General features: G+C 36.6%; 1 protein-coding gene across 4 annotated transcripts in view; it reads left to right on the top strand.

Annotated features, from left to right (window-relative positions):
- Positions 1-10,759: 10,759 nt before the first annotated feature.
- The window catches only part of LOC106167846 (diacylglycerol kinase theta), a 37,907-nt gene continuing 37,037 nt past the window's right edge, over positions 10,760-11,629 (top strand). For all 4 annotated transcript variants that reach the window (XM_086994558.1, XM_086994557.1, XM_086994559.1 and 1 more), the window contains exon 1: positions 10,760-11,163. In XM_086994558.1, the coding sequence (XP_086850684.1) occupies positions 10,992-11,163 (172 nt within the window). In that variant the 5' untranslated portion in view covers positions 10,760-10,991. The remainder of the gene's footprint in view (positions 11,164-11,629) is intronic.

The following is an 11,629-nucleotide window of genomic DNA, read 5'->3' as shown; positions in this document are numbered from 1 at the left end:
GGAGGCGTGTGAGAGGCGGAGAGACTATTAAAAGATTAGGCGGTTTTTCTTTCATGTACATGCTCCATTTTTAGTTCTCAGGATTTGTAAAGCCTGGCTCAATTCGTTGAGAATGCGGCCTTAAAGATGCAGTGAAACCCCAGGAGAAAAGATTTGCATCAGCTAAAATTGTCTGCAATGTAAAATATACTCACAGACCAAATAAAGCTTAATGTAAATACTTGTAGAAGTGCCACCCTGGAGAAACCTGTAGTGACTATAGGTTGAATATTAATAAAAAGAATTATGTTTACAAAATTGAGTGAGCTTCATGCAAACGTCTAGTAAGAGTAACACCCAAGGATAAAAGATTGCAACCTGCTTAAACAGTTTCCAACAAGAAATTTGATTATAGCCCTTTTTGAGCTATGCATGTTAAGCTCGGGACAAGCGCAACCTAATCATGCAACTGTCGAGAATTGGTTTTTAGATGTGACATGATCTATGGAGACAAAACCTACTGACACTATTTATGTAAAAAAAGAACATATGGACCTATAATACATGTATTTTTTTCTTTTATATCAGCCCTGAGCAGACATTTTTAGCATTGTAAATAATATCACTAACAATGTGTGTGCAAAGATTTTTCTGTTTCATTTATTTGGCTTTTATTTTTTGTTTAATATGTATTATTATTATTATTTAATTATTTTTTTGCACCATTATGAGTGAAATGCTAAATAAAGTAGAGAAATATTCATGCTGTCTTTAAATTGATGCAAATTAGTGCTCCGACTTATCTTTTTTATATGGGCCATTGTTGAGGGGATAGGAATTTTTTTCACAGTGGAAAAGTTTTAATGTTTCATGTAGCATACAGAATTCAAATAACATTATTCATAGCAACAATCGTTTTGTTTTGATACACTGACTTCTCATACTCTCCTGTAGCATAAATAAATAGAAACGAGCAAAAGCAGGGGTGGTGGTTCGGGGGAAAAATGCCCCTCTTTGGTCAAAAAAGGAATGATCTGAACTGATCAGAATTTCATTTCACGAGTTTAGTTAACTATGAGGTAAAAAGATCCCTTCTTCAGGAAAAAAATTCCTGGCTATTAGATAGGTCGGGAGGCCGTTTCCAGTACCAGTTTCTTCTTTATTCTGTGACCTATGTTACATGTATAGCGAGCTAACGGTACGAAGACGTGTATGCCTATGATAACCACATAGTCAGTACCTCGGTAGAATTATCCAGGTATCCTCATACTTACAGGCAGTGGCGGATTTAGAATGGGGCTCCTGCTCCCCCCCCCCCCCCTCCCCCACCTTCGATTTCTGAAAAAAATAATCACCCCAGTGGTACCCTTTTGAAATTAGAATATGACTAGCTGAACTGTAGTTTTAAACCATACCAAATGGCACCCTTCGTCCTCTTAAATACCAAAATTCGGGGCCCTGCTGTATAATAAAAATGGGCCATAGGCATGCATACGTACTACTGTCGCGTGCTTCTTGGAACTTTTACAATCCGATCCTTGGAAATGAAAATATTTCTTAACTGAGTGTATTTGTGGATCACGGCCAGTCCATGTAATTTGTGTAATTTGGAAAAAATTTGAGGCGTATGAAATTTTGTAATACCTTACGCGTCGAACCATCATTTTAATTATTTTTGAAAGCAAAATGTGAGCACATAAATAATATTAAATACACTAATAAATAAATAAATTACCTAAAATTGTTCATAATAGAATGAATAACGTATTCTAAATTATTTTTAGATATGGAAAAATATATGGACAGGAGGTCTGGAATATTTATTTATATTTTGGTATTTTAGAGGGCGAAGGGTAAAGCATGCCATCACGGGGTTCCTATCGACTGTAGGCCTCTTTAGGCTCTCCAGTTAAAGTCGTACGCGTCTTTTCTTATTTATTATTGTTTATATGCTTTACCTTGCAATTGGCCAACCTGATGATAATATACATGCAGGACAGGAGGAAAGAATATTGCTTTACACGCGCAAGTCTATGCCGGCATTTTTTAGCATTGTAAATAATATCGCTAACAACGTGTGTGTATAGATTTTACTATTTCATTTATTTGGTAGAATGATCCAGGTATCCTCACTGTATAATAAAAAAAGGCCTTGGACATGCATACGCACATACTCTCGCGTGCAATTTGGAGCTTTTACAACCCGATCCTCGGAAATGAAATTTCTCGGAGATGACAGGCTCCAATATGAAAACAGAATGTATGAAGAAGTAAACGAGCTGTATCAGGCGCTATGTACAATGTGTCATCAGAGCCTCAAAAATTACATTTTAGTAACAGACTATGGCCTATTAGCGCACCCTGTGGTCAGACAGTAATCAGGATCCACTTGCTTGGGGATCTTACTGGTGTAACCCTCCCCCCCCCCCCTCCCCGCGGTTCTGTTGTAATACACGTACAGAATTCCATTCTATAACCTACTTTTTGTCGTACTTTGGTTTCTTTTTTCTTGACATTGGTCATAAAGCGCATTGCAAAACGGCTTTAAATGTCAGTTATGTTATAAGTGAGGGAAGGTCGACGATCTGGGGCTTTTGGACCTTTGTATTTCATACAATTTCGCAAGTATTTATACTCTATTTCTCCGTACTGATCATGCGTTTACTTGTTTTCTTTCCATTGTCTCTGCGTGATTACAAGGAATTTTCCATTCTAATGTTGCAAACCACCATGCAACATGTGTCCTTATAAGGTAATTTCTAAAAGACTTGTTTTTAATTTAAAATATTAAAAATATTATTTGAATTACTCATGCTTGGACCATACCCATCCTTAGTTTGTATACTAAAAAAGCACTCCGAGAGCGCAGACCTCCGCCAAGGCAGCGATTTTCGATCATTATTGATTATTGATTAATTATTGATCCGGATCACCACCAAAAACTAATCACTTCTAAGTTAACCCATTTCCCACCTACCCTGAAAATTTCATAAAAATCGGTCCATAGCTTTTTGAGTTATGTTGATGACAAACAAACAAACAAACAGACAGACAGACAGACAGGGGTGAAAACATAACCTCCTTGGCGGATATCTATATATAATCTCTATATGTGACTTGACACGCCCCATCTTTTCCTACCACGAAAACAATTTCTACACTTGTTGACTCTTAAAAAATTTAACTTACACTCAAGAACTACCCATCCTTTTACTCATTTGATTCCAATTTACTTATTATCTGCAAATTGTAAAAGTGTAAGTCATTTGCTTTACAACAGATAGATGTGTTTGTCTATAATCCAGGCGGTGACGTCATAAAACGAAGGTCATGCAAGTAATTGTCTTGGTTTTAAGATAAATGAAATTTCCTCTCAAAGAAAACATTTCCAACGAAAAATAAATTGTTTCTTTATTTACTGAGTTGGTTTGTGGATCACAGCCAGTCCGTCGTTAAGGCAAATTTGTAATTTGGGAAAATTTGAGGTGTATTAAATTTTGCAATACTTTACGCGTTGAACCAACATTATAACTATTTTTGAAAGCAAAATGTGATATGAAAGTTAAAATACAATGTACATCAATGTCGACTATGAATCATTTAAGTAATTCCGTTATCGTTAAAAGTGTATTATTTAACCCAAGTGTGATGCAACAGGTGAGAAGAGCTGTTTTTTTCTCTCCGCTGTTTATGATCATGAAAGATTCCCTTCTTAGGAAGTAAAAGGATATTTGCGGTTTTTCTGTGATTCAGACTCTGATTTTGTTTCATCGATTGGTCGCAAACAATCTGTAAATTTTTCAAAATAAGTAGGCGTCCTCTAGAAAATTTGACTCTGGAAACCGTACTGAGAAAATGAATAATAATCAATGCATGGATAAATAAATAAATAGCCTAAATTTGTTTAAGAGAGAATGGCTAACGCATTACAAGCTATTTTTGGGTACAGAAGAAAAAGGGCAGGTGTGGCATATTTATCGTTTGACACTATCATCGGGTGCTGACCGACTGTAGGCCTTTTTTAGGCTATCCAATTAAATTTGTACGCGACATTTCTTATTTATTATTGTTTATACGTTTTACCTTGGCCAACCTGATAATAATATACATGTAGCAGGCCTACCCAACTACCAGACTCGGCACCGAATGATCTTGAATTCACCGTTAGATCGGACCACACTACCCGTTTTCAAGGTGTGCGTCAGTACGCGCTTCGAAGTACCAGACGCGACACCGCTCTTGCCTAGTACGCGATGTGATACTGCTGATTCTCAGCGGGGTTGGAAAGTAGTGCATCTCATCTCAAAATTTGTTCCGGGTATGGTACTGTGAAATGCGTACTGACGCACCTTGGAAACGGGTAGTGTAGTCCGGGATCGTTCGGTGCCGAGTCTGGTAGTTGGGCGCCGGCCTGTGTGGGACAGGGTGGAAGAATATTGCTTTACACGTAAGCCTAGGCCGTCTTTCAAGTCTTTCTTGTATCTTTACTTTGATTTTTCTTTTTATTTATTTTTTTCTGATTTGCCTCCCTATAGAAGTAAAGCTATGAAATACGATTGTGAACACTCCATATCATAATCTCCCAGACTTTCCGAGCAATTCAGTCAGGTCTTTTTCACGCGTGCGCAATCTCACTAGTACTCGCGTACTTTCTTAGTGCTTTTGCAGTTCCACACTCGGGTAAAAAAAAAAAAAAAAAAAAAAAAAAAAAAAAAAAAAAAAAAACTCAGATAATCGGCTTTACGAAACACGCTATGGCGTGGAGCGTTCCAAATCGCAAAGATACACACAAAATTGTTTCTCTTGCGTCCATGAGTGAATTCAAGTTCGAACGACCTAAATGTACTTCATCAGACCGGTGTAACTTGACAGAGAGTCCCCCGTGATAATGAGCCGGCTTCCCATTCATTTGAACAAGCAAGCCTCTGCCTAGATTTTGACCCACTTAGGTCAGGCTAACCCTAACCATTATAACTATATGGAGGGCGGACTTTCTGTTACACGGACCCTCAGTTTCGTCAGACCCCACCTCCTTGACCGGCGCGGAGCCATTTTAACTATTATTTGAAAGTCATTGAAAAAAAAAGGGAGTGATACATCAAATCCTTCAGGTTTCTCGGATAAAAAATGCTGCAATTTGAAAGTATGTGTAAAATTTGTGAAGAAGAAAACAAACTTTATGGAACATTCGAGAAAAGTTTGTTTTCTCTCCACTTTTGTATGAAAGATAAACCTCAAAGATATCACAGGATATTTGCGGATTTTTTGGTTTTTGACTAATTTCGTTTCATCGATCGGTCACGGACATTCATTAATTTTTATAGACAAGTCGGTTAAGCTCAGGAGACGTGAAACATCAATAAATAAAAAAAGAGATAAATTATCCAAAAGAGTTCATATTGGAATGGAGAACGTATTGCAAGTTTAATAACTATTCCACATGGGACAAAAAGATCGGAAGAGGGTCTTTACAATTTTATAGACGCTACCTTCACTGTATATGAAATCCCACAACGTTCTGTTTGGTGGTTGTCACAGTCTGTGTTGTCGATTGCGACAACGTTGACGTTTTTGTGGTCTAATTGTGTGGAACCTGATCTCGACAGTAGACCACCGTAATATGCAAATTCCTTACCTTTCGTCATGTCAAAGTTCGAGCAGCGTGCAGTATAAATAGAAGGCGCGCTGGTGAGGCGCAAACAGAAGACGATAGACAAGCCTTGAAGATTGGAAGAAGCTTCTGTACCCGAGGTAGACTTTGAATTCTCCCTGCGTGGCGACTTTGCCGGTATAAGCCACCGCACTCGTTTTTCAACCGCCGCGGCCACGTTTTCCACAGACAAAACTGCAAGTAAGGTGTTTTTTTTTTATTTTCATTGTTATTATTAATATTTATTTATTTATTTATTTATTGATGTATCACTTATTTGTAGGTTACTTAGATATATTATTTTAAATGGAATATTTTGCACACCTTTATATGCACCTTTACAATAAAAAAAAATGACAGGTGGTAAAGTTTTAAATTTGTCATCACCTTGGACTTAAACTGAAAATTTCTGCTCAGGTCGGTCGCCGTTATTTATTTGCATTTTGGCAAAGTCAAAGGGCTGCCACAACGCGGAAAATCCCACATTTTGTGGATGTACTTGTATGAACGTAAATTATGTGTATCATAGATCACGGCACATATTCAGTGGCAATTGCTGACAAATTTCAAGGAATTTTACACGGAATTTGCCCGACAGAACGAATTTTTCTCGTAGTAAAAAGCAAATTTCTCCAACTCACGTATTATTACTCAACACTTACTTCACTTTAATTCTTTTCGGTTTATATTCAATTTTAAATTTAATGGTTTAGTTCTAAATGGTTTTTTTTATGTACAGACACAGATGTCTCTGTACATATGGCCGTCACTTGCGTCGCTGTCTGCCATCGCCGCCGTCCCCGTTGCTGTGCACTTTCAGTGATAACAATTTTACTTTTTGTCTTCAAATTTACGGAACTGATGAACATTCATCAAATACAGGTCGAGTTCGAAATTCAGCATGATCGGTCAATTTTTTCAAACGTTACGCTGTTTTTCGCTTTTTTTCAGCATATATGCAACAATGATAATGAATTTCAAGAAAAACGATAGACCAATTGCCTTGAAACTTAAACTTTCAGTAGCCATCAATCTTACTGAAATACAGATTGAGTTCGAAGATCAGCTTGATTGGACCATTTTTCTAACTGTTATGCTGTTTTTCGCTTTTTAAAGCATCTTTTATCTACCGTTTACAGATAACATGTAAACCCCGCCATAATTTGCTTTAAATCTTGTAGGATTTATTCATAGGACTAGTATACAGATCAGGTTTGAAAATTTTCTTGAACGGTTTAGTTTTGATGAAGCTATGCCTTTTTTGTATATAAATTGTTTTTCCTCAGATTCAGTACTTAAGCAGGTTAACAGTCTCATTGTTGAACTAATTAAATATGAAAAAATGTTCTTTTGACATTTTCTGCGTCATAAGAATATTGTTCGTTGATTATGTAAAATGATGGTAAATCTGCTATTGTATATTGTGTAATAAAGTGTCAAAAATGGAAATAAAATAATATAATTGCAGTTTGTCAGATTTAATCCTTCACTATGTTCAGAATCGCAGAATGGAGCGAATTGACCATTTAACATTATTCTATTGATATTTTCCCCATCTCAACAATCTCGTTAGTTGATAATTTCAAAAATTATAGTAAATTTGTATAAAAAAAGTTTTGAAAATGGAAAGAAATTCATTTCAGTACAGTTATCTCTTGTTTACATTTTGGCATTTTCAAGGTGTGATTTTGAAGTTCCATGGCCTGAAGATCTTCGCTAGTCACATTAAATGTTTCTAAATTTCTCTAAATATCCATGCTATCTGCAGTGCATAATAAAAGATTAATGGTGATTATGCTGTTCAGCATTATGTAATATTGCATCAAAATTGAAGAAAAAAACTATTTTGGGCACTGCCGCCACAATGACCGTTAAAGGAAAACCTTGTTTATCATGATTCTCAAACATACTGAAAAGATTCATAGGACTGATGAAGTGCAGCTTGGGTTGGAAAAGTCTGATTGAATTCTCTTCTTGAAGCAATGCAGTTCTTCATGAATTTTTTTCATTTTTCACTTATTGGCACTTTAGGTGCGAGACGTAGACCTCTCGCTGACATGAAGCCGAATGGTAATCAAATTTTCTGGGTGTTCACGTTATGTATAGTAGATAATTAAAGGTGATTATGCTGTTAATCATATGTAATATTGCATCAAATTTGACAAAAACCTTCCTTGTGCACTTCCACCACAAACATTATAAAAAGAAAACTGTGTTACTAATTATTTTGTAACTTATAAGAATGATTCTTAGGATTGCGATATGTACAGCTCTTATTGGAAAACCGGCTTGATTGGATTATCATATTTTTCTTGAATTTATGTATTTTTTTTTTTAATTTTCATTTTTTCTCATTCTGGCATTTTCAAAGTTTCACTTACATCCGTATTACCTGTTGTTCATAATTAAAATATGGTGTTGACTTTGCTGGTAAGCATAGTTTATTATTGCATCAGAGTAACCCGTTTTGTGCATTATTATTTTCTGCTTTTTGTCTGTATACTTGACAGCTTTGTTGTCTTGCTGTGCATTTCAGAAGGACTTTTCAACGTCAGGGAGCTGTATTTAAGGTGTTTTATAGTTTTAAAGTGCTAAATATGGAAAGATTCGTAGCTTTGCAGAATATGTAGACAGAGAAAATATGACTTGGGGAAACTTTCAAATGCGTTCAGGATAACTTTGAACTTAGCGGCAGCATAACATATCCCCAATTCATACAATTAATTCATTATTTCATTTATATTTGTACTTTTTTTACGTAACTTGGAGTATTTCAATTTATGTTATGATTTCTATATTTCATTTTTTTATATAGTTCGATTTAAATTCTGTTTTCTTCCAATACTGGTGCATATCTATGACTTTGTATTCGCAACAGGATAATATAATTGGTACATTAATTATGCAAATTAAGGTAGACCTCTACACGTAAAGTGAAAATATATATTTTATGGCGTAAATAATAATAATAATAATAATAATAATAATAATAATAATAATAATAATAATAATAACATCTTTCACGGCGGTGCATAAGTAAATTTATTATTTTTAAAATAATTTTTGGCTTATAAAAAGTAGAAACACAAAATGACAAGCTTGTTCATAAATAAAATATTTGCACATAGAAGACTACACTAGATAAAATCAGAATATAAAAAATTTAAGTTCAGTTAGCTTTACTTTTAGAACCATTTCATCTAACAGTAAAATACAACTTCTTGACGAGTTCAAGTACATCATAAACATAGATTATCGTAGGTTATCGTAACATTCACTAATTATCGCTATACATATCTGATACTGGGTGACCACAATTAACAATAATAGGCCTGACCGCCATGTTGAACAACTGGGAGCTCATGTCAGTTTTATTGCTCTATATCACATCATACGTCATGACAAGTATTGGCGCTTTATGGTGAAACTAAAGAAAAAATAGTAAAATGAATAAATAACAATGATAACAATGATAATTACAATGACGTAAAAATATAATGGCAAACAAAAACAACAAAAAAATCATTTGCGCAAATTATAATATAAGCCTATTATGAAGAAATAAATACGCCTACTAGAACAATTAGAAATACTTATTCGGTTGCAGTTACGTTCACACTGATCACAAATATATAAAAAAAAGTCGGGCTAACCCCCGAATCTGCAGAAAAAAAATATAAGATGGGCTTGCCCCCATTCCTTTCTGGAAACATAGTCACGAGTGTTCTCACAGAACGCATTCAGAACAGCGGACTACGGGGGGGGGGGGGGGGGATACAGGATAATTTGAAGGGGGTGGGGGTACGCAGATACGAAGCCCCCCTCTTGGCGTGGGGTTCGGGACCCGCTGATGGCTCCCGAAAAATTTTGGTACGGTTTAAAACTATGATTCAGCTAGTCAAAATTCTTATTTCAAGAGGGGACCATTGGTGTTTTTTTTTTTCAAAAATCGAAAGGGGGGGGAGGAGGGGGTCAGGACCTCCCTGACACCCCCAACTTCTGGCTGAACTTATTTTGGTCGGCAACAGGCCAGGAGTAGGCAAGTTGTTGCAACCAATGACAACGTATATATTTTAGATATTTAATTGGCTATAGATTTGGAACGAATTTCTTTCTTTCTTTTTCTTTTTATGTGTGTGCGTGCGTGCGTGCTCGCGTGTGTGTGTAGACACTTCGCATGATTTATCTTCTTTAGACCTGTATCAAGATTTATAAAATTGTAAAAAAAAACTATAAATAAAAAATAAATAAATAAATAACTCTGTATAGGCTTACTTGGAGCTTTTGGAGCAAAGCAAGCAGCGCCCCGCCCCCCTTATTTCCTCGAACGGGTTATAGTTATACGTAACATGTGTTATTACTAGCGCTAGCTAGGCTGTTGTCGCGATACTGGGGGTTATAATCACGACACGTTATAGTCACAACAGTGTGGGTTGTTTAATTGCTTTCTTTAATGGGGGTTGGGATCTAATTATATATAGTCTTAATTAGTCTTAGGTCCTCCTGTGTAACGTAGGGCGGCAACCTTTTTCTCCTCCCACCTGATGTTGCCTCTTTGCAGATCATTCTGGAAGGTTCTCCTCCAGGTTATCCTCGGTCTACCTCGTTTGCGCTTGCCTCCCGGTGATAGGGCCTACGGTCATAGCAGTTTTTGCATGCCTCTCAGCTGGTAGAGACTGCAGGCTACTGTGTAAAATATATAAACTAATTATTATTGTTAATATTTTTGGCCTTGTCCAAGCTGATGATAAATTTAGGACAGGGTTGAAGGATATGGCTATACATGTAAGTCTATGTCGCATACACACCGTATATACATATACACAATATTGTAGGCCTACTAGTAAACCCTACTATAAACATCGTGTAGTCCGCGACTGATGGTAACAATAGGCTGTGTAGGCAATTTTAGTCTCACGTCGTTTTGATAAAAGGTTAATTTTCTTGGAAGGCTCCAGGATTCATGTTTCTCTCTCTCTCTCTCTCTTATATTTCTATTTTGAACTATTATCCCTCAATACTGAACAAACGCTATGCCAAACGACTGTAAGCACTCTACTTAACAATCTCCTAGATTTTCCTAGCAATTCAGTCACATGACCTTTTCACAGCCAACAGATGGCGCTGAAGAGCCTCAATTTCGATTCTTCATTTCCGTGGTATATATGGCCGAGTGCTACAGAAATGATCAAATTCATCATGGCGTATTTCAGACTCTTGCTAAAAACCCAGACACAATTGGTTTAGGAGCTGAGCGGAGGTCTGGGAGTCTTCCTCCGACCGTCCCGATGCGGTGACAGCCGGCGCCCCAGTCGGAACTGGTAGGACTAGGAGCCCGAAAAAATTTCCTTGAAAATTCAATATGGCGGCGGAAAATGAAAATGGTGGTCCACCGCCGGGAACGGTTTGTGAAGGTCAATTTGACCCAGGCCATGGACATTTTTTCGTGAAGAAGACGTTTCACAAGCCCACATATTGCCACCACTGTACGGACATGCTATGGGGTCTTATCGGACAGGGCTATATTTGTGAAGGTGAGCTGATATTACATCTCAAATCTAATGACATTGAATTTAACCAGGTTTCCCCGGAATATGTGGACAGATGAAAAAAGTGCACGGCCTTCCGTGGCGCCCGCATTGATGGCTGTCACATGTAGAGTGTGTAATGTGTAATATGGTTTATTGAGAAGGGGTTCTGAATCTTCTGAGCCGTTTGTTTACATGTTATTGTTGACGTTATGATTATGTACATGTATGCGAACTGTTTGTTATTGTAGGGAATTTTATGCACAGGTCATCGACAACTGATTGTGCAACATTTTGCCGGCGACTCTGTTATATTGTGTTGTTTTTCTTTTTTTCATATCAGGTCATCTTCAACACAAACTATTTCATATTTTACCATGATTGTAAGATGTAATGCTTTATCCTATTTACTTTAGGTTTTGCTGTGTCCATTTGGCAGTGGTAGTTTATATATGAATGTGACCAGTAGTAA

The sequence above is a fragment of the Lingula anatina genome, chromosome 8 (assembly GCF_051362555.1).
Source record: "Lingula anatina isolate TDL-2025a chromosome 8, LinAna3.0, whole genome shotgun sequence".
Lineage (NCBI taxonomy): Eukaryota > Metazoa > Brachiopoda > Lingulata > Lingulida > Lingulidae > Lingula > Lingula anatina.
The sequence above is the reverse complement of the archived record's forward strand: the minus strand, read 5'-3'. Positions and strand labels throughout refer to the sequence as shown.